The sequence below is a fragment of the Sebastes fasciatus genome, chromosome 22 (genome assembly GCF_043250625.1).
Source record: "Sebastes fasciatus isolate fSebFas1 chromosome 22, fSebFas1.pri, whole genome shotgun sequence".
NCBI lineage: Eukaryota > Metazoa > Chordata > Actinopteri > Perciformes > Sebastidae > Sebastes > Sebastes fasciatus.
In genome coordinates, this window is record NC_133816.1 from 20,817,832 (window position 1) to 20,845,279 (window position 27,448).

Below are 27,448 nucleotides of genomic sequence, written 5' to 3' on the forward strand. Positions count from 1 at the left end.
TCAATTTATAGGCTTTTACTTACGTTTCTTATTATTTCTGACAATTTAGAGCATCTCCGATGTGAGAATTGGACTGTTTTTATATCATTGTTTGGGTTTTGGACTGTTGTTTGGATAAAACAGACATGGGGAACTTAGAGTGGGCATTCCTCATTATTTCTGACAATTTAGAGACCAAACAATTAATTCAATAAGCAAGAAAAAATGTATAGAATTATTAATTGATAATAAAACAATCATTAGTTTGTAGCCCAATACAGCACAACTCAAAGTTTGCACTTACAACAAATTTATAGTGCAGTCTAATGTTGAAATGATGCATTCATTCAACGGATTGTCGAACAATAGAAAATATATCGTCAACAATTTGATAATCAATTATTAGTTGAAGTCAGAAATGTCAAACATATGTTTGGGTTGTGGACTGTTGGCCAAGAAAACAGACATTTAAAGACTTGTGATGAGCAATTTTATTTTCTGACACTTCAAAAACTAAGTTTTGTTGTATAGTGACGTCTGAGACATACAATTGTCAACCGCACAAATATAAAAATCTGATCAATTTATAGACTTTTTCTTATGTTTTGTTAACCATGATGATTTTTTTTTTTTTTTTTATCGCTGACAACGGGGGCAAATCTATTCAATTCAATTCTATGTTTATATACTATATACATTATATACTGTAATTTTAATTCCTGTTTAAGTTTTGACCAATTTGTTGCTGCATTAAAAACACTTGAACTGAGCGTGCATGTGTGCACATATCTTTGTGACAAGTCAAACTTTATACACAATAATATACCAATAAGGTTAAACATCTTCAAAACATGAACTTTTAGTATTATAAGAGATGTAATCTCTCCTTGGCAACTAGCTGTGAATTGAACAAGTCACACAAGGAATTTGGCATATTGGTGCATATACAAAAATTATGAATATAGAACAGAAAAATAAAAATAGTTGAATTTTTTTTTAAATTTTTCAGTCAAATCGTGCAAATAGTGATACAAGCACCAAATTTGGCATGATGATTCCAGAGGGGACACTGATGGCCACCAAATTGGCCGGCTGATAATGGTTTCTCTCATAGAAATTCATCCTTTTGGTAAATTTGAGTGATCTTGATGTCAAATTATATTTGATTATATTAATTATATTTGAATACTCTTATCAACATGGGAATGGGCTCCATGCTTGCTTTATGCAAATGTATGTATATATTCATAACTGGAAATCAATTAACAACACAAAACAATGACACATATTGTCCAGAAACCCTCACAGGTACTGCATTTAGCATAAAAAATATGCTCAAATCATAACATGGCAAACTGCAGCCCAACAGGCAACAACAGCTGTCAGTGTGTCAGTGTGCTGACTTGACTATGACTTGCCCCAAACTGCATGTGATTATCATAAAGTGGGCATGTCTGTAAAGGGGAGACTCGTGGGTACCCATAGAACCCATTTACATTCACATATCTGGCGGTCAGAGGTCAAGGGACCCCTTTGAAACCGATATTTAGCGTAAGTTTGGAGCGTTATTTAACCTCCTTCACGACAAGCTAGAAAATATACAAAACCACGTTATATATTTTTCATTGTAAAAGTTAAAACCCAGAGAAAATAAATAATAATTTCTCAATTTATGAGGTTGTGAAATGTTTTTTTTTATGTGTAAATTATAGTCACCTGGGAAAAGGCCCTCCTTTCACCTACTTTGCACCAGCAGAGGGCGCCAGGAGGAGCTTTATACAAAATCTATATCAATAAATACAATTTCCATTTCTTTGACACTTCAGTTTAAGTCGAGTCAAGATTTATTCAAGTGCATTATCACATAAAAGGTGTATCATATTTACAAAAAAAACAATAAGTACTAACACTGCATTAATAATTCATTTAGAGAAAATAAGAGCATGTAGAATAAGAGAGCGATACAGGAATAACAACAAAAATGTTAATGATAAAACAAACCCATATGGATTAGTGCAGGATGAGGGTTGTCAACATGTCATGAAACCAGTCAAATAGGAAATTAGTGATCCCCGTGTAGCATGTTTAATCTGGAACACATTATAAATATACACCCTGTAAAAGAAAATAACAGATTATCACCATAACGAGGTGTCACATTTGCAGTGGCTGGGTAACTTTCAAAGTATGACTTCTAGCAGACCAGCACATACAGGTAGAAATAAAAGGTACATTAGGATTCTTGCTGGGGTCTTCTTTAATCATTACTTTTGCTACAGTGCTCATATTATATATTTGGTAACACTTCATTTTAAAGGTCTGCAAATTTCATGATAATTAGGTGATAATTAGCAAGTAAACTATTTGAAATTTCTTTTGAATTACCCCAATATTTACCTCAAAATTTATAAAAAATTACTTTATTATAAACATTATTTAATAATTATATCCCGCTATTTCCCAATAAGCAGTAATAAATAGTTATTTATTTAATACATTACCAGGAAAAGAATACAAAGTTAATTGAAATGATTTATTTCCATGTCTGCTGATAACTAGATAATAATAATAATAATAATAATAATAATAATAATTATAATAATAATATAATAAAATAACAAAAAAGAATAATAAAAAGAATAATAAAAAGAATAAAGAAGAAGAATAAAAAATAATAATAAAAATAATAAAAATAATAATAATAAGCAAATTACTTCTTTGAAATTTCTTTAAAAAAACATTAGCTGTCATGTAATGGTGAGATTTGTACCTGATCAGAAGTGTCTTCTATTAGTTTTCCACCTCCGATGAAGAGCAGCCGCTTCTCAAGCTTAAGGGCCCTATTTTAACAATTATATGCTATTTTAGCATATAATTATTAAATAATGTTTATAATAAAGTTATTTTCGATACATTGTGAGGTAAATACTGGGGTAATTTGGCAGTAATTCCAAAGAAAATACTTGCTAATTATCACCTAATTAAAATGAAATTTGCGGACCTGTAAAGTGAAGTGTTACCATATATTTTATTTTCCAGTAAAACCTACAGAACAGTGCATCTAAAATTCATTCCTCATGAAAAAACATTTACTCAACTATATATCTGACTTTTGCTCTGCTCATGTACGATGGACTGTGAAACGCTTTATTTTCCTTATTGTCAATCCTGTCTTCACCCTCCTCTGCGTCCTCTCCTTTTCCCATCATCCTCAGCGGCAACAGGAGCCCGCCATGTTGCTGTGTGGGGGTGGTGGCGGTGGTGGCGGTGGCGGCGGTGGTGGTGTTCACCGCCTGGCAGCAGTGAGCTCCGCCCTTGTCTTTAGTCAGGAAGTAGAGGAGGGCGTTGAGCCATGCATTGAACGACGCCAAAGGCCTCGTGATCTTGTAGCACATGGAGACCATGGTCATGGTGTGACACGGGACGCCTTTGGTCACTTTCAGCAGGAGGAAGATGGTTCTGGTAACGTGGAAGGGGAAGAAACACAGAGCGAAGAGAAGGGTGATGGTGATGATGGTTCTGATGGATTTACGTCTGCGATTGGCGTAAGGGGAGTGGGCTCCGAGAAACATGGACATCCCTTCGTCTCTTCCCAGCGTCCTCGACAGGCCGTTGCTTCCTCTTCTTCCTCTTACGAGTATCGCAGGGCTACGTCTCTCTAGTCCTTCGTGTCCTCCGTCTCTCCGAGCTCTGCAGGATGAGGGCTGAGAGTGCAGAGTCTTAAATATGGTCAGAACGACGTGAGAGTAACACCAAGCGATTATGGAAAAAGGCAGAAAAAAGCCCAGCAGATGGAGTATGATGCCGTAGGGTACGTAATCAGGAAACTCCTTATCTATGGCGTCGTCCCAACAGTTCTGGTACTCCTCATTTACCCCTAACGTGTTGCCGTAGCTGGCATTCATCGACGATACCTCGTGGCTTAGGTTGTCGACGCTGCTCACGTTGCCACCAACCCCCCCAGATCTTGTCAAATGACCAGTTTGAGCAAACCGGAAGATAGGGCAAGTCAACGCGAACACCACGATCCAAACCAGGACGCACGTGCACTTCACGGCCTTCTTGTTCTCCAGCGTGATGACCTTCATCGGGTGGCAGATGCCGAGGTACCTGTGGACGGAGATGCAAGTGAGGAAGAAGATGGAGCAGTAGAGGTTGAAGTAGAAGAGGAAGCGGACCAGGCGGCACATGAAGTCCCCGAAGACCCAGCGGTCGCGCATGACGTAACTGGCCACGAGGAACGGCAGCGACAGGCCGTACATGAAGTCCGTGGAGGCCAGGTTCACCATGTAGATCAGGGAAGCGTTCCAGCGCTTGGTGCGGCGGAAGGAGCGGTACAGGATGACGGAGTTGAGGGTGATGCTGAAGAGGAAGGTGAAGGAGTAACAGATGGGGAGGAAGATGTACTTGTATGACTCGTCTATGCTGCAAGACGGAGGTAGAGTGGTCGTGAGTAAGTCATTGAGTACCGAGATGTTGGGAAGAAGTCCACCTCTGGATGACATTGTGAGGGATGAAGTGATTTTCAGATGGTCAGATCCATGAGTGGGTGTTCACCTATAGAGATAAAGAGACAAGTTAGTCATCCATCTGTACTCATTAAGGATCAGCTTAACCCTCTGAGACCCACAATAGAGACGTTTTTGTCTTTTTTAGGGGCGTACAGGGGGTCTTTATGGGGAGATAGCAGGTCAACAGTAGATGTCACATAGAAGTGGTGTACATCATCTGAAAGCTGGGAACCTGAAGATTCATTTGAGATGTAGCTCAAAACATGAATATGAATTTAAGGTGTATAAGGGTTTAGAACATGATGATAGAAGAATATGATGGTCATCCCCATGCTCATTATGTCTCATAAGTTCTTGCAGTATTTTTGGGGTTGATACACAGATTTGGTGTTAAATTTAACAATTTTTTACCAATCGAGAATTAATAAAAATGATCAATAATCCCTCCAAAATACCACATTAAGACATCAAGACCTTGAGGAACACCATTGAAAAAGCCATGCTGTGATTTGGGATCAAAAAACTTTTGACATTTTTTAAGATTTCTGCAAGAATTGCATTTTTCGGCAATTGGATTGGCGAGCGCTTCTGTTGTATAAACTGCTCAGAAACCCCGTTATTGTCAATCTAGCTATAGGAAAGCCATCCATCCTCTGAATGCTCTAGGTCTCTAGTTTGTGGCTGTAAAGTTTCATGAGGCTGTGATTATCCTAGAGGTCACCACAGGTCATTTTATACAGTGAGGTCAAGTTTAAAACATCATCACACATGAATACAGTTGGGCTCATTGGATCCACAAGAGTCTCAGCTTTACAGTGATACCCAATTTATGTAATTTCAAGACTGTTTAGGGACCCCAGTATGCAGAAATACTCAGATACATCATTTTAGAATAGGAGACAATAACACATTTATACTGGATGTGATGATCATTGCCATAGCATGCTGATTTTAGTTGAACCTAATGGAAAGAAATAGAGCTTCCCTGCACCTCCCCCTCCCCCTTTGACTGTTTACTAGGGCTGTTGCACAATCTGGTGACCTCCTGTTGTATGCTGCTGATTCTTAGTGCTTGTTTGCCTTCCTGTGTACAAGGGTATGCTGCTGATTCAGTCTCTTCTCACCCCATTAACTCACCAATAAGTAACCACACTTCCCCCTAGGTGTCTCCATGCACTCTTCTGTACATTGGTCTCACTCCCCCATTGAGTGCCTGTCTTCACAATCCTAAACATTGTTATTGTGTCACATATAGATGGGCCGCTGCGTCGTCAAAGTCAACAAAACAGGATTCACTCAGGCGATGCTTCAGCTCACCATCACCTGCATATTAGGATCAGCACACAGGCAGGTGCAACTGGGTGTGTGTTATACCACCACTTCAAGGAAATAAGGGTAATGTGTCAACCAGTAACATGACATATTAACAGTACGACACAAATAAGAAGTAAAAGGTCTCTACGCCCCGTAACCTAAACATGATCTTTACAACCTGAGCGGTTGCATCGATGTGCTGAAGTTTAGCGATTCTGGCGCTAAAAACAAGAATAAAGTATGACGTTTTAGACCTGCTTTCTGCTGTTTAACTGTTATTATTATTAATGAAATAACCTCCTATCAATGTAGTAAATCATTCAGCTAGTGTGCTCTTTTAAATGGGTCTTTAAGTACAAATGCATCATGCATTTTTGAATGCATGATAATATTTTTAGATTTTTTTTAGATGTCGAGCAAACTAATGAAAGTTGCGTAACCGGTTGGGTAACATTTCATTTTACAGAGCGGTGAACGGCGTGTAGGGAGGAGGTCAAGGTGGACGGGTGGGTCAAAGTCAAAACCACAAGTCAAAGTTGATGTATTTGTCACATAACTTCCATACTTAAGTTTCATCACTTCCGGTGTTATTTAAACCAAAACCGTGATATTTTCCTAAACTTAACTAAGTAGTTTTGTTGCCTAAATAACCAAGTCGATCTATTCCTAAACCTAACTAAGTAGTTTTGTTGCTTAAACCTAACCAAGTCGATCTTTCCCTAAATCTAAATTGACACGTGCGTCACGTGTTGCCGGACATTCATAGGAAAACGCACAAAAAATATGTCGTTGAAAGTCGTCACGAAAAAAAAGGGAAATTCGTGTCTATGTACACGAACCAAATAGATTAAATTTCGGGATTATTTCAAGAACTGCCTTGAGACTGTGTTGGAAAGGTTGGTCAGTTCATCGAGGCCCTTTGAGAACAGAAGTTTATGTTCTCATGGTTCTAGATTCTATGTTTCTAGAACCTAAACGTGAGGTCAGCATGAGATGAGCTTGGATTTTATAGGTGATCAAATCCTAGTGGTGACCAAAAGCAAAAAATTATCAAATTAGATATAATCGTCATGTTAAAATTAAGTCTGAAATTCAAGTTTAAGACATTTCTGTGACTTTTAGAGCCTGATAGTTGTAAAACTGAAGACTTTTTAAGGACACACAGACAATCTATTTTAACAAAATAACAAAATCAATGTCCCAATTACTGTTCTGCTAAAGATTTCCTGGACCGTATGGAGGCCAAATTCAAAGAGGTTGTTTTCCAGGAACTTGCTAATAGCTTCCGAGAAACCTCCGCTCCATCCTGACGTAATATCTGCCTGAGTTCATATTCAATCTCATTAAGAAATGTTCCTTTTTAATGTAATTAAAGTCAGTTAAAAACAAATCTTGAACTGATGATTAAATAGTTTTACTGCTTTAGCAAACACTCTGGACCAAAAATAACCCCCTGAGAGACGCATTAAGAGCATCAAACTCATAAATACCTGCATCACTGCAATCTGCTGTTCAGACAAAGAGCTTACCTGAGACCAGCGATGACTTTTTACTCCATATGGCTCCCGTTCTGTCGCCCATCAGAATAACCACAAGAAAATGCAAAAACATCCAAAAGGTTGTTTTGCACCGCAGTGCAGCGGCGTCAGCAGCTTTTAAAATACAGTTTTTTTCCTGGTTATTTAAAAGAAGAAGACATCAGCTGTGATATCGGTGTGACAGCAGTTTGGGTGGTCGGTGACAGTGACCTTGACAGTTGGACCACTTCAGCTTTCACCTTTTTCTGCTGCTTCTCCGAACAGTCTGAGCAGTTTCTATGGTAATTCAGTCCCTCCCTCCGTCCCTCACTGTGTGTCATCCAATTCTTCTTCCCCGCTTCACCTTTGTGTGTGTGTGTGTGTGTGTGTGTGTGTGTGTGTGTGTGTGTGCGTGTGTCTCCCTCTCTTCTCACCTGTTGAGCTGAGCTGGATGTTTCGCAATAGCGGGCTGATCACTCTGACAACACAAAAGATGAATGGATCTCATCAATACATACATACATTTTTTTTATTTTATCTGTTCAAAATGTACCTTAACCCTCTGAGACCCACAATAGATTTTTTTAGGGAGGTCTTTAGGGGGAGATAGCAGGTCAACAGTAGATGTCACATAGAAGTGGTGTACATCATCTGAAAGCTGGGAACCTGGAGATTAATTTGAGATGCAGCTCAGCACTGTGTGTCAAGTTGATGGTCATCCCCATGCTCTATCATGTCTCATAAGTTGTTGCAGCAATTTTTAGGTTGATACCAATTTGTTACTCAGATTTTGATGCTAAATTTAACCATTTTTTTACCACATGAGAATTGACAAAAACAATCAATAATCCCTCCAAAATACCACATTAAGACACCAAGACCTTGAGGAACACCATAGAAAAAGCCATGCTGTGATTTGGGATCAAAAACTTTTGACATTTTTTAAGATTTCTGCAAGAATTACATTTTTCAGCGATTGGATGGCGAGCACTTCTGTTGTGTAAACTGCTCAGAAACCTCCTTATTGTCAATCTAGCTAGGAAAGCCATCTATCCTCTGAATGCTCTAGGTCTCTAGTTTGTGGCTGTAAAGTTTCATGAGGCTGTGATTATCCTTGAGGTCACCACAGGTCATTTTATACAGTGAGGTCAAGTTTAAAAAAAATAATACTACTACTATGGGGACTAACATCGTCACACATGAATACAGTTGGGCTCATTGGATCCACAAAAGTCTCAGCTTTACAGTGATACCCAATTTATGTAATTCCAAGACTGTTTAGGGACCCCAGTATGCAGAAATATTCAGATACACCATTTTAGAATAGGAGAAAATAACACATTTATACTGCATTAAAAAAAAACTGCATGTGATTATCATAAAGTGGGCATGTCTGTAAAGGGGAGACTCGTGGGTACCCATAGAACCCATTTTCATTCACATATCTTGAGGTCAAAGGTCAAGGGACCCCTTTGAAAATGGCCATGGCAGTTTTTCCTCGCCAAAATGTAGCCCAATTTTGGATCGTTGTTTAACCTCCTTATCGACAAGCTAGCATGACATCGTTGGTACTAATGGATTGACCCCAACTCTATAAAAACACTGCACACATAATGTTCTCTCTGAAACTGATTGACTTTATTCATTTAAAGCCACAATCTGTTGTCAAATGTAAACAAAATGGTCGAACCACCACCAAAAAAACAAGGTATTGGAGCGTGCAATCAATCAAGTTAATCTACAGGATTCGTTTTTCAATACACAGATTAATACAAGACTAACAACTAAATCTAAATTATTCATGTTTACCTGAACATTTCTTTACATTAGCTTGTAAATAAAAGTTTAAAGGGGACATATCGTGCTCATTTCCAGATCCATACATGTTAAACATGTACGTTAGTTCAACAGTGAGAGACAAATATTTGTTTTGATCCAATTTGAATTACGCCGTGAATCACACATATGATGTTTGTCAATTTAAAAGATTAAATTTGAAGGTCAAGAAAGTTTGTTGTAAAACTGTTGAAGTCTCAGACTGTGAAAATACGTAATTAGAAAGACGACACACCCAAAAGAACATAGCTAAGTTAGCTAACTATCTAGCGTTGGTGACGTATATATTGTGCGAGACGAGAGATGTAGTTCACTGAGCGGTTTCACAAAAATATGAAAAAACTTGTGCCGAGACCATCACAAAACTAACCCATTGAATAAAAAGATTAAAATATCTTCCCTTACATAAAGAAGAAAATAAAACAAAAATGTGCTTAATTTGTTGTAGATAAGATCACAATTAGTTCTTTACTAACGTAAACCTAAAAACATACACGAGTTAACAGATCAGAGAACTACACAACGTAGAAAACAAAGACAGATTGTTCGATTGTTAGCAGCTTCTTAACAGGAATCCCTTTTATATTGCAGTTGTAAGCAGGTAGAAAAGATGTGACGCATGCACGCACGCATAAACTATTTGATTTTGTTATAATTTAACTACTATTCGAAAAATGGAAAATCATGACCCATCCCTAGTGTTGATCCTCTAATCTGAGGAAGAAGGCAAAGAAGCATATTTCCCTAATAAAAATGGCAGCGTGTTCCTTTAAGGCCTCCGTCCGCTGCCTGGACGTTGCGTTGTTGACCGTACCGCACGGCTCTGACATCGTGACCATGCCGGACACGTGAGTTTTAAACCACTCTCCTCTAGTGAGACAAGGTTTCCCTTATAAATATACAATAACGGACAATAACATTAAAACAATACTGAGAATGTCTTTTCATGGAGTGACACTCTTCACAGTGATTGGCTGGTCAGACCCGCAGCAGGAGGGACTGACTGAGATGTTTGTGGAGGCCACTGTGGCACCGTCAATGTTCACAGACTGCGACACTCGTTCAAAAAAGGTTTGTGGTACGCGACCGCTCGGACGGGTGACGGCTGGTTCACAGCGACGTCAGGTCCTGGACCTCCAGCAGCATTGCGTCCTGCTCCGTCCTCAGCTGGTCTCGGACCTGCAGGCGACCCACCAGGTCTGAGCTCAGGTCTGACGTGGACAGATGAGAAATAAAAGAGTTTGCCTTTCATAATGGCCATTTCATTTCATTATAAATATCATTTATATTTATTTTAGACAGAAAAAGGTTAAGAAGCGTGTGGTTATCTGTAAATAATAGTAATAATCCAACATTAAAACCCCGTACTTTATTTATTCATGGAACTGTGCAAGTCACTGCATGTTCTACAACACTGTCCTGCACACATTTCAGAATAAAAGCCCGGTGTTAACAAATGAAGTGACAGAAAAAAAATTCTTTGGGGCTTTTATTTTGAAATGAAAGCAGGAAGTGTTGATTTACTGGCTGTGGGTTGGTGCTACCTTGTATAGTCTTGCTGAGAGACGTATGAAGAGCGTTCAGGTCCTTAATGCTGAAGTTCTGTAAATCACTGCGATCCACATGTCTCCTCTTGACAACTGGTTCACTGTGAGCTGCAGCCTGAGAGGAGGAGAGGAGAAGAGGAGGAGAGGAGATGAGAGGAGGAGGAGAGGTGTGATGAAGTGTATCTGGGAGTGAAGGAGAACATCATGGCTGCCTCAGTGAGGATCCAGCTCTCACCAGAGTCTTGTGGTCGGTTCTCAGCCGGTCTCTCAGGTTCCTCAGAGTGTTCCTGAAGCCTCTGGTTCTGGGTTTCTCTGGCTTGGCAGCAGGCTGAGGGTTCTTCTGGACCTGGACCGTCCCTCTCTTCATCAGCAGATAGACAGATGATGAAGATATACATGAAACAACAAGGTGGCTCTGTCAGTTTCAGCTCCTCTGATCTAAACGGTCGTATTGTTTAGTGATTGTTCGGGGTAGTTACCCTGCTTTCCTTCTCGCTTATCCCTCCCTCCTTCTCGCCCTCCTCTTCCTCACTTTCACTGTTGTTGATGAAGCAGAGCTGGAGATTCATCTGAGTCTGCAGGCTGGAGGACACACAACAGAAGAAGAAGAAGTGAAGAAAAGCTTCAAACTCAGCAGCAAGGTGACATCTGGTGACATCTGGTGGCCTTATAGCAGCCGCAGCACGACAACACCTCTCTGGTTTTAATGGTTTTAGTCTCATATGTTTATTTGTATTTGGGTAAATTAAGACTCAATAACATCTAGACTTCTTGGTATTCTTCCTCTCTTATACAATCAAAACCTCTCCAGTCAGATTTGGGCATGTTAGGCGAAGAGATGATTCACCAAATCCAGATGACATCACACACATGACATAATGCTCATGAGTAATAATAGGTCATGGTGAGAGGTGTGTGTGTGTGTGTGTGTGTGTGTGTGTGTGTGTGTGTGTACCGGGAGGTGAGTGCCAGCACGTGGCTGTTGCAGGCGTCGTCTCCGTCCTCCCAGCTCTCTGATCTCCTCCCTCTCTCCTCCGTCCAGCTCACTGGAGCTCGGCCTCGCTCCAGAGAAACTCCACTCTGGAAACCAGACCAGACACGTGTTACCAGGGGCAACACTATGAAGAATAAATATATCTCTGCCCTGTCAGAGGAGGCTCTTTCCCTCTCCTCTTCCCTCGCCACTCTGCTGCTCTGTAGCCGCTCTGTGAGCGTCACTAGCCTGCATGGCAAGCGAGCTACACCTGCAGGGCAATTGTGGAGCTTTTCAACTCCAAAAAGGCAGATAAACACAGGTTCCTGTTAATTTATAATGGACATCAGAGTTGTGTTATTTAAACAAACTATCCGTCAACAAGGAAACAAAAGCCCCTCGTCTACAGAACGGTCTCTAGAGAGCTCCAGACATCTCATAGCGGTCTGTGAGCCTGACCGCCCGGCTGGCGCTAGCGGCTTTAGTTTTTGGCTGCTGTTGTAACCATAATCTGTATCGTTCCAGGGCTTTGCATTGTGGGATACAGTAGGTAGGTAGACTGGTCCGATGCATACTAGAGATTTTTTCCAAATCAGTATGACATCCGTGTGTTTTTGGCACACTGTAGATTTTGCTTTTGTTCGCATACTACATGCTACATACTACATGCTACATCCTGCATACTACATGCTACATCCTGCATACTACATGCTACATCCTGCACACTACATACTGCATACTACATACTACATGCTACATACAGCATACTACATGCTACATACTACATGCTACATACTACATCCTGCATACTACATACTACATACTACATACTGCATACTACATACAGCATACTACATGCTACATCCTGCATACTACATGCTACATCCTGCATACTACATGCTACATCCTGCATACTACATACTGCATACTACATGCTACATACTACATGCTACATCCTGCATACTACATGCTACATACTACATGCTACATCCTGCATACTACATACTGCATACTACATACTACATGCTACATACAGCATACTACATGCTACATACTACATGCTACATCCTGCATACTACATGCTACATCCTGCATACTACATACTGCATACTACATGCTACATACTACATGCTACATCCTGCATACTACATGCTACATCCTGCATACTACATGCTACATCCTGCATACTGCATACTACATACTACATGCTACATACAGCATACTACATGCTACATACTACATGCTACATCCTGCATACTACATGCTACATCCTGCATACTACATGCTACATCCTGCATACAGCATACTACATACTGCATACTACATACAGCATACTACATGCTACATGCTACATACTGCATGCTACATGCTACATGCTACATACTGCATACTACATACAGCATACTACATGCTACATGCTACATACTGCATACTACATACAGCATACTACATGCTACATGCTACATACTGCATGCTACATACAGCATACTACATGCTACATGCTACATACTGCATGCTACATACAGCATACTACATGCTACATACTACATACTGCATGCTACATACTACATACTGCATGCTACATACAGCATACTACATGCTACATACTGCATGCTACATACAGCATACTACATGCTACATACTACATACTACATACTGCATGCTACATACAGCATACTACATGCTACATACTACATACTGCATGCTACATACTACATACTACATGCTACATGCTACATACAGCATACTGCATGCTACATACAGCATACTACATACTGCATACTACATACTACATGCTACATGCTACATACTGCATACTACATACTACATACTACATACTACATACAACATGCTACATTTTGGCCAAATCAGTACGTACTACTAGTATAGTTTGAGGTTTTGAATACAGCCTGTGTCTGTTTAACTCAGCAATAACTTTGTCTTAGAACTCCGTTGCTTGGTAGCTAACGGTAAAGTTACCTAGTTCACTAACCTTTTTGTAGTTTTAGTTGAGCCATAAGTAAAAAAAAAAAAAATGTCTTATCTACTCTATACCGATGTGTGTAAAGTGGTGCCAGCCTCTCTGGTCCCTTTGGTCCTTTTGGTGGAGCAGTTCGGTGCTGAACAGCTGATAACCAGTTGTAAACAATACCCAGGTAAGATGGTGGACGGTTAACCCCTTTAGTTATGACGTAATGTTGCATCTACTGTTTTATATCTGTGGTTCAACTCAGCGTTAACAGACCATGCGCTCCACCGAGGACAGTGAGAGCACTTTGACTTTTCCCTGCGTGGTTTCTATTACAGTCAATAAAAGTGAGAGTTTCCCAGAACTAAACATCAAACTGACCTTTGCCCTCTTCTCCTTTTTCTCCTCTTCCTGCTTCTCCAGCTCAGCGATGCGCAGGCTCAGCGCCTCCCAGTGCATGATGGGAAGGCCCAGATTGTCCTCGCCGTAGCCTTCCTGCCAGACCAGCGCGGCGCCCTCTGAATCTTCTTCGTCCTCCTCCTCCTCCTCGTTGTCGGCGTCCTCGTCGCTCCTCCTGTCGTCTTCGGCCTCGTTGCTCTCCTTCTCATCTTCCCGCTGCTGCTGCCTCTGTCGCTCCTTCTCTCCCTCCATCTCTAGAGTCAAAGCGCTCTACGCCCAACGTCCAACGTCCAACGCTAGGGGTGGAAAAAAGATTGTAATGTCAAAATCAGGACTGTAGCCGTAAAAACTCATATTTTATAGTATATGGTGGTGTGTTCTTTATACTATAGCAGTTTTACTAAAATTAAATTAATATATCGCCCTGCTTACAGTATCGCAATATATGGTAGTATATTGAATCGTAACCTCCATATCATGATACGTATCGTATCGCACAGATTCTTGCCAACACACAGCCCTGGTTTTAAACAAAATTTACTTTAGATAAAGTTCTTGTACGACTGCTTTGGTTTAGACGACATTTGACAACATTCCCATACATAAATCTGATATATGACAAAATATGTAAACTATATATACAGCAGTGTGTATATGTCTGTATAAGTCTCAGACATACAAGTCACTATATATGTCAGATATATTTTAGAATATAGCAAAAATGGCCACTTTCATATATGTTTCATATATTTGTCCAGATATATACTTATATAATAAATATATGTGTATTGCATAAATGTTAATATATGATACAGTTATACGTATATGATATACAGTTATATATGATACTCATACTAAGGATCCAAATATATTATTTGGATAAAATTTTAAAATAAAGAAGTGTCTTACTATTATATACAATAAAGACATTAATATATCTGTATATTTTTATATATACAACCTGAGGAAACAGGTTTGCATAAAAATAATGTATCAAAAATATGAATGTTAACTATATATATTTTAATTAAATAATTGACTATATATTGCACATCTTATTATCTAAAATTCATGTATGTTTACATACATTACATCATATATGTGCAAAACAAATATGTTTGCCACATATTCACACTTAAAGTAAATATGTTTGCATATATAACTTTAAATAGATAAGATAAGATATTCCTTTATTAGTCCCGCAGTGGGGTAATTTGCAGTGTACAGCAGCAAAGGTGATAGTGCAAAAAACAAGATGCATCAGCTAACACAGTAAAAAAATTAACCATTTAAATAGAAGGAAGTATAAAAATAGGAGCAGTATGTACAGTATTGACAATAAACAGACTATTAACAAAATTGCACAAGTGGAAAATGATATTACACCTGAGTAGTAATAATGATAATGATATTGCACAGTCATTATACAGTATAGTGCAGTTGTTGTCAGTTTTTGGTGTGTAAGTGTGTGTAAAACATACATCTGAATCTCAAACATGTACATATATGTAAAGTTATATGTACCAGTATTTAATACATATGTTCATATATGGCTATATATATGAGATTTTTGTATGGGTTGTATTTGAATTCAAACATCCAATTAATTAATTAATTAATAAAATGTCAAGAAAAAAAGTAGAGGTTGAGGTTTGGGGACTTGGACTCCTGCCCTCAGTAGTTTAGTAACAGCTCTGACTAAATACAAAGTTATACTAACAAAGGTGTGTTTGAAAGCTGTTATTAGAGTTATTAGTTGTTAAAACTCACCACTTTCTCCTCTGTTCTGTTGCTCTCGTTGTCAGAGTTAGTTGAGACTTTGTTGCCACATTAACAGCCGCTCCTTCCTCAACTCCTCAACTCCTCCTCGGTATCTTCCCTCTTCCAGTCCTCTCCATTAGGAGCTCCTTCTTCTCCTTCTTCTTCTTCTTCTTCTTCTTCAACTTAACAAAAGACACCGTTCACATCTCTTTCTTCTCAACCTGCGCACTTACTTTACCATCATGGCGTCTCTACAGGTTTGTTCTGGCTGTTATCGAGCCAGATTTCCTCTCTCCTTCTCCAGACATACAAACAAAAGACACAAACTTGAGGAATTTCACGCACAAGAAAAAAAAAAGTTGGGAAAAAGGAAATTCAACTCTGGGACTTCCTGTCACTTGGCTTTTCAAAATAAATGCCTTCTTGATGATTATTAGTTGTTGTTGTTGTTTTTTTAAACAATATAATATTTTTTGTATGACCAGCTGTCAACATCCAGGTAACTTTACAAGAAAAAAAGTCGTAATATTACGAGAATAAAGTCATAACTTTACGAGAAAAAAAGTCGGAATACTACGAGAATAAAGCCATAACTTAACGAGAAAAAAAGTCGGAATATTACGAGAATAAAGTCATAACTTTACGAGAAAAAAAGTCTTAATATTACAAGAATAAAGTCATAACTTTACGAGAAAAAAAGTCGGAATACTACGAGAATAAAGCCATAACTTAACGAGAAAAAAAATCTGAATATTACGAGAATAAAGTCAGAAGTTTACGAGAAAAAAGTCGTAATATTACGAGAATAAAGTCAGAAGTTTACGAGAAAAAAAGTTGTAACATTACGAGAATAAAGTCATAATTTTACGAGAAAAAAGTCGTAACATTACGAGAATAAAGTCATAATTTTACGAGAAAAAAGTCGTAACATTACGAGAATAAAGTCATAACTTAATGAGAAAAAAAGTCTTAATATTACGAGAATAAAGTCATAACTTTACGAGAAAAAAAGTCGGAATATTACGAGAATAAAGCCATAACTTAACGAGAAAAAAAATCGGAATATTACGAGAATAAAGTCAGAAGTTTACGAGAAAAAAAGTTGTAACATTACGAGAATAAAGTCATAATTTTACGAGAAAAAAGTCGTTATATTACGAGAATAAAGTCAGAATTTTACGAGAAATTATCATAATATTACGACTTTTTTCCTCGTAAACTTCTGACTTTATTCTCATTTTTTGGGCTCTTATGGTGCCAGATTTCCACTCACTCTCGGTCCAGACATACAAACAAAAGACACAAACTTTAGGAATTTCACGCTACAAGGAAAAAAAAAGTTGGGAAAAGGAAATTCAACTCTGGGGACTTCCTGTCACTCCCTTTTCAAAATAAATGCCTTCTTGATAATTATTAGTTAACGTCGCCGCCATATTGGAAAGGGCAAGACTGGTGCCATAAATAAATAGAAGTGGACGATAATGTCTACATTTTTCAACCGATATTCAACAAGTCATTTTATATTCTACGACGGAGTATTACGGCCACATTGAGGGGAAAAACATCTGAGATTTCGAGAATAAAGTCATAATATTATGAGAAAAAAAGTCAACGGTTTACAAGAAGAAAAGTCGTAATATGAGAATAAAGTCATAATATTATAAAGTAGTAATTTTACGTGCTATTTTCTTTTTTTCTCGTAAAGTTATGACTTTTTTTTCGTAATATCATGACTTTGTTTCTCGTAAAGTTATGACTTTATTCTCAAAATGTTACGACTTTATTCTCGTAATATCATGACTTTTTTCTCGTAAAGTTATGACTTTATTCTTGTAATATTACAACTTTTTTTCTCGTAAAGTTATGACTTAATATTACAAGAAAAAGTCATAACTTTACGAGAGAAAAAAGTCAGGCCAGTCTTGCCAGTATGGCGCTAATATATACACTTGCACACAGACAACCTAGGCTGCAGCGATTTCACCAGAGCCTTAAATTCATTCAAGGTAACTACGTTTTGAAGTTGAAGATCAGATTGTACATTATTCCACGCACTAGGTGCCGAAAACCTAAAAGCTTTCTTTCCTACTTTGGGAACTGCAAATTGTAAAATGTCCATCGAATGAAGATTATGGCTTCCAGTTTTCCTTTTTTAAAAGAGAAAACAAGTAAGAAGGAACTAAACCCAGAATGCTTTTATAGATAAACACATACCAATGACTGAGGCATACCAATTATCTAGTGTGACGTAACCACAAGGTAGAGGGGGGTTTCCTGTTCTTCCCATTTTACCGACATTACCTGAACGCAGCATCAGCGTCGTGATTTATACATCAGGTTAAGACGAGTCATTTTTATAATAATGTACATATTTGCGTTTGATTTAGCGTACATCTAATCATCAAATGAAATATATATAATTCGGCATATTTAAATTAAATATTTAAGTCAGTAATTCACTTTTTTTTGTGACCAGCTGTTGAACTTCCGGTGTGAACTTCCGGTGTGAACATCCGGTGCTGGTCCCAGTCAGCTGATGAACCAGTGACTGTTTGACTGTTAAACCAGAAACCAGTTTCTCTTTAGAACCAGAACCGAGACTAACAATGAGAGGGCTGATCTGTGGACCTAAACTGGCCGCCTGCGGGATGGTGCTGAGCATATGGGGAGTTATCATGCTGGTGAGAGTTTATCTTTACTGTTTCATTCTGGTGACTTCATGTTCTACAGTCTGCTGATAAAACTCAACTCAGTCTGCTGAGACGCGTCTAAACGAGGTTCCTTGTTGTGAGTTGTTTTGTGTTTAGTTTCTACTCTCACTGATGTAAATATCACAAACACAGAACCACAGATTACAACTTCCGGTGACCATAAAGTTGAACACTACTTTAAAACAGTATGTGCTCAAACTGAGTTATATATTATATATTTTATACATATTATATATATATATTATAATATATATATAGATAATATATTATCTATAATATATATATAATTATATATATATATATATATTAAATATAATATATAATATAATATATATATATAATGTAAAGTGTGTGAGTGTGTATACATATATGTACACCTATACAGATATGCATACACACATATATATATATATGTGTGTATATATATATATATGTATGTATATGTGTATATATATATATATGTGTATATATGTGTATATATATATATGTATATATATGTATATATATATGTGTGTGTATGCATATGTGTATACGTGTACAGAAATGTGTATGTGTATACAGTATATGTATGTATGCAAGTATATACTGTATGTATATGTATATATGTGTGTAAATATGTTTATATGTATGTGTATACAGTATATGTATGCATATGTATATACTGTATGTGTATATATATTTGTGTGTGTGTATATATATGGCCTAAAATGTTTTTACCAACTATCCAAGTATCCAAACTATGTAAAATAGTGTTTTCCGTTTTAATGTAATCTATAGTTAGACTTTACATTATATAGTTAGACTTTACATTATATAGTTAGACTTTACCTATCAACGCTGCCATGTTGACTGTAGGACCTCATTCTTCTCTGTGTCTCTGTCTCTCAGGCCATGTTGGGGATTTTCTTCACCACACATTCAGCGATACTGATTGAAGATGTTTCTGTGACCGTTAACGAGACCTTCAAAGAGTAAGTCTTCTACTGTCTACTACCCTTCACTTCAGATCTCTGCACTATACAGCTGCACTGAGGCTTGTATACATCTCTTTACTTAAAGGTGCAATGTGTAACACCTGCTTCAAACAAATAGGGGGCAGCATTTCACCTCTACTACTGGGTCCATTCAATTTAAATTTTACAGTCATCAGTTATATATATTAAAAAAAAAGAAAAGCCAACTACTAACTAACAGCAAGGCAAGAATACACAAAATTTAACCAAACCGCTAGAGTCAGTCAAAATAACACTGCTATCATATAATATTTACGTGTTGCGTCCTATAGTTTACATGAGTCATCTGTGTGTTTACTGTGCCAATAACTCGAGGCTTCTAAACGGCAGTCCACAAACCAACAGGTGACATCACGGTGACTACGTCCACTTCTTATATATACAGTCTATGGCATACGAGTGGTATTACAAGACAGGATAGGTCGGATAGCCGGCTCATTTCAGTAGATATCTCTGCAACACAATACATGGATGTCTTTGACATAACGTCAACAGTGTGACCTCGTCACATTCTGTTCAATGCTTTAAAGGTCCCATATCATGCTCATTTTCAGGTTCATACTTGTATTTTGTGTTTCTACTAGAACATGTTTACGTCCTGTAATGTTCAAAAAACACATTATTTTCCTCAAACTGTCTGCCTGAATATACCTGTATTTACCCTCCTGTCTGAAACGCTCCGTTTTAGTGCATTTCAATGGAATTGCAACGGAATTGCGTCGCTAGGCAACAGTTTGGGTCCATGTTTACTTCCTGTCAGCTGATGTTATTTACATACACTGCAACAAGAAATAAACTGGGACAAATTTAGAATGTTTACGTTTAAAACCGTGTAACGGTCTAAATATTGTATATTTGTGACATCACAAATGGACAGAAATCCTAACGGGTTGTTTCAAACGCACCATTTCTGAATACGGGCTGTGTGTATTTCTCCGTATATTGAGCGTTTTGATAGTTTAACAGTATTTATATAGCACTTAAACCTGCTTTATAATATAAAAGAAATGAAAATCGCACTTTTTACAATATGGGACCTTTAAAGTCAAATTCTGGCCAGATCTTACACATTGCACCTTCAACACACACACAGACACACATGCATACATGACAGCAGTAAAGTGTATTTAATGAACATGTTGTTGTGTCTCCCCCACCCCCCTTCAGTACGAACCCTCCTCAGATGATCTACGCCGCGTACAACAAGGTGGGCTACAACTGCTTCATAGCAGCTGGTATCTACGTCGTGGTTGGAGCGTTCTCCTGCTGCCAGATAAAGCTCAACAGGCAGAAGGTGATTTAATTTATTTGGCTTTTTTTTTGTTAGTTAAAATCTTGTCAGTTTAAACATTTAATATAACACACTTTATGATCAGAAGACCCTATTGAAACTGTAGTAGTGTTTATTATTATTATTTATGCCAATTAATTGTATTTTTTAGGAGCTAAAGGTGCTCGGAGACTGACCACGGGTGAAAAATTTTATATTTTCTGGGTCTCTTGCACGGAGGTGACAAATTGCTAGAATTGAGCCCCTCATTGTGGTTTCACCAAGATGTATGAAATTTGGTGGGTATATGTAACATGTTGAGACGTACAGAAAAGCCTCTTGGAGGTATACCGTAAACCCAACAGGAAGTCGGCTATTTTGAAGTGAATGTGCTATTTTAGGGTTATTTTTTTTGCCATTTCCAGGCACTGTTCTTTAACGAACTCCTCCTAGAGATATCACCCGATCGACTTCAGATTTGATCAGTACAATCTGAAGACTTTGTGACAAACATCATTTACTTTTCATGACATTTTTGTTATAATACAGCAAGATAATGCATGCAACTTTAATGTTTGACTTGTTCTTCTTCAGGAGTACCTGGTGCACTAGTGCCACCTGCTGGACTGAAGAAGAGCTCCCAGCAGCACTGGACGCTCACCTGTTCTCCGATCACTGACTTCAGGGTTTAATCTCAGGGTTTATTGATTCCTAATGATAAACTACGTTTAAACTATGATGTTTTGCACCTTTATGTATTTAAGATGAGATTAATTCTACCTCTGATCACAAGTGCTGAAATGATTTGATTGTTTGTCGTAAAAGCTACCGACTGGAGCGAGTCTCGGAGATTATTCTTGTTAAAAAAAAAAAATGAAAAGGTTGTAAATTATTTTGTCTTGACAAGAGAATGTATTTCTGATTATTGCCAGTCGTGTTTTGCAATGCTGCTCATTAAAATCAAGTGTCAAAGGTTGCAATCCAGCATCCATTTCGAACATAAAGGGATGTGGAGTCAGCTTGATTCGATTGTTTTTATTTATCACAAGTCTGAATTTTTCACTTCTTCAAAGCTTATCTAGAAAAATGTTAAATACCTATACATGAAAATATCTGCTGTATATAATAAAATCAAAAGAGTGCCATTACAAAAAGAATCCAAGTTTAGCCCAACAAAATGAGCTTGTATGTACGAGCTTTCATCCGCATCTCACGGTCTTCATCAGTGGGTGGATGTTGCTCAGCTGTGATGGACCTTCAGTCACATGATAACAGGCGGTTGCATATGGAGGGAGACGGTAACCAGCGTCTCTGGTGTCAGATGTAAATGTCCTTCTTGGTCTTTCTCCAGCAATCCACTGACTCCAGGTCCATGTTGACCACCTGATATTAACTTTTCAGAGATGTCTACAACATTTTACTCAGAAAGGTATATTTCATGCTTCAACTATGCTTGCAATTCGGTTAAAAAGAAAAGAAGAAAGGCTGTGGTAGATGCTGAAACCATTAAATAAACTTTATGGTACATCGCCTGTTCAATTAAACATGTCATAGAAATCATAAATGGTCACATATTCATACAAATAAAGTATTTTCCCCCTACTTGGACTTTCTCACGTTTGTTTTTTTTACAACATTGAATCATTACGTTTAAGCCCTGAGAGGCAAACCAGAAGAAAAATAAATTCTGGTTACCCTTTTGTAAGTTAAATTGTTTTCTCTCCTGTGTTTATGACTTAAAGGTCGGGTTGGTAATGCTGAGAAACTAACAAGAGTACACTAGATTTTTAGAAAGAATTCAACCGAATCCACAAATTAATTTCTTTTTTTTTTCACAAAATGAAAAAAAAAAAAAAAACTATTTTCACCAGATGAAAAAAAAAAAAATGTTTTGGTGGGTGTTTTTTTTTTTTTACCAAATTAATTCAGAGAATGAAAAAAACGTTTTATTTTTTTTATCACCAAAAGAACTTTTTTTTTCACCAAATGAAAAAAATAAATAAATATATATATATATATATATATATATATATAAAAAGTGAACCACTATGGAGAACCACAAGAGTCACAGAAGTAGTAATAAAGCATCTCATAAATAAAAATAATAATAATAAAGAATTTAATTGATTAATAACTAATACAATAAAAATAGCCATTCATACATTTGTTATTCCATTATATATTTATGAAATGTATTTTGAAATGATGCACTTATTGACTGTTTTATGGTGTTTTTTGTAAATCCCTTTTTCATTTGAACTATTTATCGATGGATTAATTAATTAGTAAATCATTTTTTATAATTATTTGTATTGCCCATTAAAATGTAAAATAATGTCTTTGTAATTTAGTCCAAATATTCCTAGATTAATAAATAAATCTGTAAACAAATTTAGGAATGCCTATTGTTATTGTACAATTAGTTATCAATCAATTAAATTACTATTTCCGTGACTCTTGTGGTCCTCCATACACCTCTAAATAGGACTATAAGTATTCATGTTTTCTTCCAGGTGAATTTAAATTTAAACACAAGGTACATATATATATTGTGTGTTAACAAGTTATGTAAATTAAAACTCACCTTGAAGAAAACCTGAATGCTTTTTTACACCTGTTTTTACAGATTAAAAAAAAGATTTAATTAATTAATTAAAAGATTATCCTGGCGAAACCTTTTTCCATCTGCTCTTTAATCATAAACACAGGAGAGAAAACAATTTAAATCCAACGTAGAAAATTTTCTCTTTTGCCCTCAGGGCTTCCATATATCACAGTAGATACAATTCTTCAAACAATTATCAACTAAAAAAATAATTTAAGGTCAAGGTGAAAACAAATCTCAGAGGTGTCCGGTGTGCGCCATACTACCACATACCGTACGGACGGGGGGGATGAAAGTCTTTCTATATAGTGATGCTGTTTTCTATGCGGCTGGGCAGCAGGAAGAGGTACGGAAGCTCCAGTCCTTCGTTCTGACTCATGATGTGGCCCTCGATCTCTTTCAGCTCCGCTCTGAACCTGTCAATCAGCTCCTGGGCCTGCCCCTCCGTGAAGTGCTCCTCTGTGTATTGGCCCAAAGGAATCTAGGCAGGAGAGAAAACAGGAAGCTGAAACTGAAGAAAGAGGAGCTAACGTGGATTGAAATAACTAATATAACACATTATGTATATTTTCTAAAATATTCACGAACATTACGGCCTCTATATGTGCTGTCTGAAAGACACTGTGCAAAGTCAGTGGTAATGAGACTGAAAAGGTGAAGCTGAATAAAAATAATGAGCTAATTTTATGTTATTATGACATATTTTCTTGTTATTATTACTAAATACTAGGGATGTCATACGATTAAAATATTTAATCGCAATTAATCAAATGATTATCCATAGTTAATCGCGACTAATCTCAAATTAATCGCACATTTTTTATCTGTTCAAAATGTACCTTAAAGAGGACATATCGTGCTCATTTTCAGGTTCATGCTTGTATTTTATGTTTTTACCAGAACATGTTTACATGCTTTAATCTCCATAAAACCCTTTATTTTCCTCATACTGTCTGCCTGAATATGCCTGTATGCGTCTGAAACGCTCCGTTTTAACTAATTGCAACGGAATTGCGTTGCTAGGCAACAGCTGTTTACTTCCTGTCAGCGGATGTCATTCACATACACTACCACAGGAAATAAACTGGGACACACTTAGAATATTTATGTTTAAAACTGTGAAATGGTTTAAATATAAAACAGTTTTATATCTATGGTCTATATATTGTTTATTTGTGACATCACAGATGGACAGAAATCCTGACGGCTTGTTTGAAAGACACAGTTTCTGAATGCGGACTGTGTGTGTTTCTCTGTGGATTGAACCTTTCAATACTTTCACAGCATTTATATATCACTTAAACCTGTTTTATAATATAAAAGACATGAAAATCTCACTTTTTACAATATGGGACCTTTAAAAGAGAGATTTGTCAAGTATTTAATACTCTTGTCAACATGGGTGTGGGCAAATATGCTGCTTTATGCAAATATATGTATATATTTATTATTGTAAATCAATTAACAACACAAAACAATGACAAATATTGTCCAGAAACCCTCACAGGTACTGCATTTAGCATAAAAATACAACAGCTGTCAGTGTGTCAGTGTGCTGACTTGACTATGACTTGCCCTCAAAACTGCATGTGATTATCATAAAGTGGGCATGTGACATCCATCATTTCTTTGTAGTACTTTCTTTGCCATATTTTAGAAAATCCTCAGAAAGCATCACATTCATACATTCAAACATAAACAAACTGGTATCCATGGCAACAGCAGACTGCAGGATAGATGGAAGATGTCATTTGGAGTTCAAAGCCTCTCTGCCATATGACATCATAATGTCAGGATGGAACGGAATGATGTAATAAAGCCATATTTAGTGTATAAGTACAGGACTGGCACCAAGTGTGAATCAGAGACATTATTCCACTCAGAGAAGTTTGACAGTCACACGTTCGTGCACTTTGCAAACGGAAAAACATTGACAGAGGAGAATATCAACTGATATCCTACAGAAGTCATGTCGGAATACGTTGAATCCAAGGATTACCCTTCAGAAGACGAGGAGAGGCTCACCCAAAGTGCACCCGAGGTGAGAAACCTCATCCAGACCAATTTACACAAACGGCTCCGAGAACAGGAGTACAGCGTCTGGAGCCGTGAGAGAGCAGTAATGCAGTACAATATGGAGGTCATGGAATTGGAGCTGGAGAGGCTCGGCGGCGCGCTCCAGGACATCCAGGGACACGGTGATAGGCAGAGGCAGATCATAAAAGACCAGCAGCTCCAGCTTGACAAGATGGAGGGAGAGAATAAAGCCCTTCAACAGGAGCTCTGCGCTGATAAGCTGCCTAAAACCTTCATCGAGTTGGAACTGGAAGAAGCTCTGGAAATCGAGAAGGCTCAATCACAAAAGCTACACTGTGAACTGAGCAAGCTGAGAGAAGCTGTCCAAGCACAGGAGGAGCAGGCCAAGGAGGAGGCTTGCAACGCAGCCCTGCCGGAGACCAACACCCTCACAAAGAAGGCAAAAGTCGTGGATCGGTCTGAACACTCGCCGCAGACTAAGCCCTGCTTCTTCTGTAAAGACAAGAGAAGCACCGCCGAGGAGGCGACAGCGCAATACATTGACCGTATTGAGTCTGAGCTGGAACGACAAAGGCAGAAGAAACAGGAGCTCGCGGCTGCTCTGAAGAAGGCCGAGCGGGAGAATTCATCCCTCTCAGCACAGCTTCAGGGTGCCAATCTTGCCCAGCCGGATGCTCGGATCCAAACCACCAAGGATCTCATGGCTGATCTGAATAGAAAGCATGAAGATCAGACTGCCTCCTTTGTTGCTCAACTTGAGGAGCAGACACAGAGAAACTCCACCCTCGCGGCCGCTCTGGAGGAGGCCGAGCGGGAAAAGTTATCCCTCTCAGCACAGCTTCAGGGTGCCAATCTTGCTCAGCTTCATGAGCAAAAACGGAGAAACACCGAGCTCTTGGACGCTCTGGAGGAGGCCGAGTGGGAGCTGGAGGCCGGACGGCGCCAGCAGCAGGACATGGCGCTGGTCGATGAAGAGCTGGAGTTCCAGCAGCAGGACATGGCGCTGGTCGATGAGAGCTGGAGAAGCTGCGAGTGGAGACCGAAGGGTTGGCAAAAGTTGTGGATCAGTCCGAACAATTGAGGCGGACTAAGCCCTCCTTCATCTGCAAAAAAAAGAAAAGCACCACCCAGGAGTCGACAGAGGAACACATCGCTCTCATTCTGTCTCAGCTGGAACAAGAAAAGAAGAAGAAACAGAAGCTTGAGGCTGCTCTGGAGAAGGCTGAGTGTGAGCTCGAGGCCGGACGGATCCGGTGGGAGAAAGAGGCGCATGTCAAAAAAGAGCTGGAGAAGCAGCGAGTGGAGACCAATGCGGCGAAAGAGGAATACGTCGCCCTCATTGTGTCTCAGCTTGAACAACAAAGGCAGAAGAAACAGAAGCTCGCGGCTGCTCTGGAGAAGGCCGAGCAGGAAAATTCATCCCTCTCAGCACAGCTTAAGGGTGTCAATATTGCCCAGCTGCAGGCTCGGATCCAAGCCAACAAGGACCTCATGGCTGATCTGACCAGAAAGCATATAGCTCAGACCGCCTCCATTGTTGCTCAGCTTGTTGAGGAAAAAGAGAGGAACTCCACTCTCGCGGCTACTCTGAAGAAGACTAAGCGGGAGCTGAAGGACAAGTCATCCCTCCTTCAGGCCACAGAAGACCTCAACGAGACTCTGCGTGAAAAGGAGCAGGAGTGGAATGAGTCGGAGAGCACCCTGGAGACCCAGCTGGCTGATCTACAGAACCAGATCGCCAAGAAAAAGAACAAGTGGCTCAGGAGGCTCTTCTGCTGCACGACTCAACACTGAGGCGAAAAAAACGCACCACATACACTCACACAAACACATGTTCTTGTATACTTGTGAGGACTGATCAGTCTTAACCCCCTAAACAGCTCTTAGGCGGCGTATGACTTGGTTTTTGACTGTGTGAAGTGAACTGAGTTCACTTTTCCTGTCTAAAACTGAAACTGGTCCTCACAAATATATGATTACTAATGCACACACACACAAGTTCTTGT

At 38.5% G+C, this 27,448-nt stretch overlaps 4 protein-coding genes across 5 annotated transcripts in view; 1 reads left to right on the plus strand and 3 right to left on the minus strand.

Annotated features, from left to right (window-relative positions):
- Positions 1-600: 600 nt before the first annotated feature.
- Positions 601-7,589, minus strand: LOC141760857 (P2Y purinoceptor 3). The gene is made up of 2 exons (XM_074623955.1): positions 7,334-7,589; positions 601-4,536 (listed from the first exon to the last, which is right to left on the minus strand). Exon 2 carries the CDS (start codon positions 4,482-4,484, stop codon positions 3,069-3,071), a length of 1,416 nt encoding a protein of 471 aa, XP_074480056.1. The 5' UTR covers positions 4,485-4,536; positions 7,334-7,589; the 3' UTR covers positions 601-3,068.
- A 1,348-nt stretch (positions 7,590-8,937) lies between these two features.
- Positions 8,938-16,120, minus strand: LOC141760567 (schwannomin-interacting protein 1). Its single transcript, XM_074623467.1, has 7 exons — positions 15,816-16,120; positions 14,028-14,341; positions 11,660-11,784; positions 11,184-11,286; positions 10,940-11,065; positions 10,702-10,819; positions 8,938-10,368 (listed from the first exon to the last, which is right to left on the minus strand). Exons 2-7 carry the CDS (start codon positions 14,295-14,297, stop codon positions 10,268-10,270), a joined length of 843 nt encoding a protein of 280 aa, XP_074479568.1. The 5' UTR covers positions 14,298-14,341; positions 15,816-16,120; the 3' UTR covers positions 8,938-10,267.
- Positions 16,121-18,305: 2,185 nt separating this feature from the next.
- rnaseka (ribonuclease, RNase K a) lies at positions 18,306-22,400 on the plus strand. Of its 2 annotated transcripts, none has more exons than XM_074624467.1 (4): positions 18,306-18,487; positions 19,406-19,488; positions 20,698-20,824; positions 21,395-22,400. In XM_074624467.1, exons 1-4 carry the CDS (start codon positions 18,413-18,415, stop codon positions 21,410-21,412), a joined length of 303 nt encoding a protein of 100 aa, XP_074480568.1. In that variant the 5' UTR covers positions 18,306-18,412; the 3' UTR covers positions 21,413-22,400. The 2 variants fall into 2 exon arrangements, with proteins under 2 accessions (XP_074480568.1, XP_074480566.1); XM_074624465.1 differs by lacking the exon at positions 21,395-22,400 and adding an exon at positions 20,973-21,013.
- Positions 21,821-27,448, minus strand: part of alox12 (arachidonate 12-lipoxygenase) — a 30,612-nt gene continuing 24,984 nt past the window's right edge. The window contains exon 15 of the mRNA XM_074624464.1: positions 21,821-23,886. Coding sequence (XP_074480565.1) covers positions 23,707-23,886 — 180 coding nt within the window. The 3' untranslated portion in view covers positions 21,821-23,706. The remainder of the gene's footprint in view (positions 23,887-27,448) is intronic.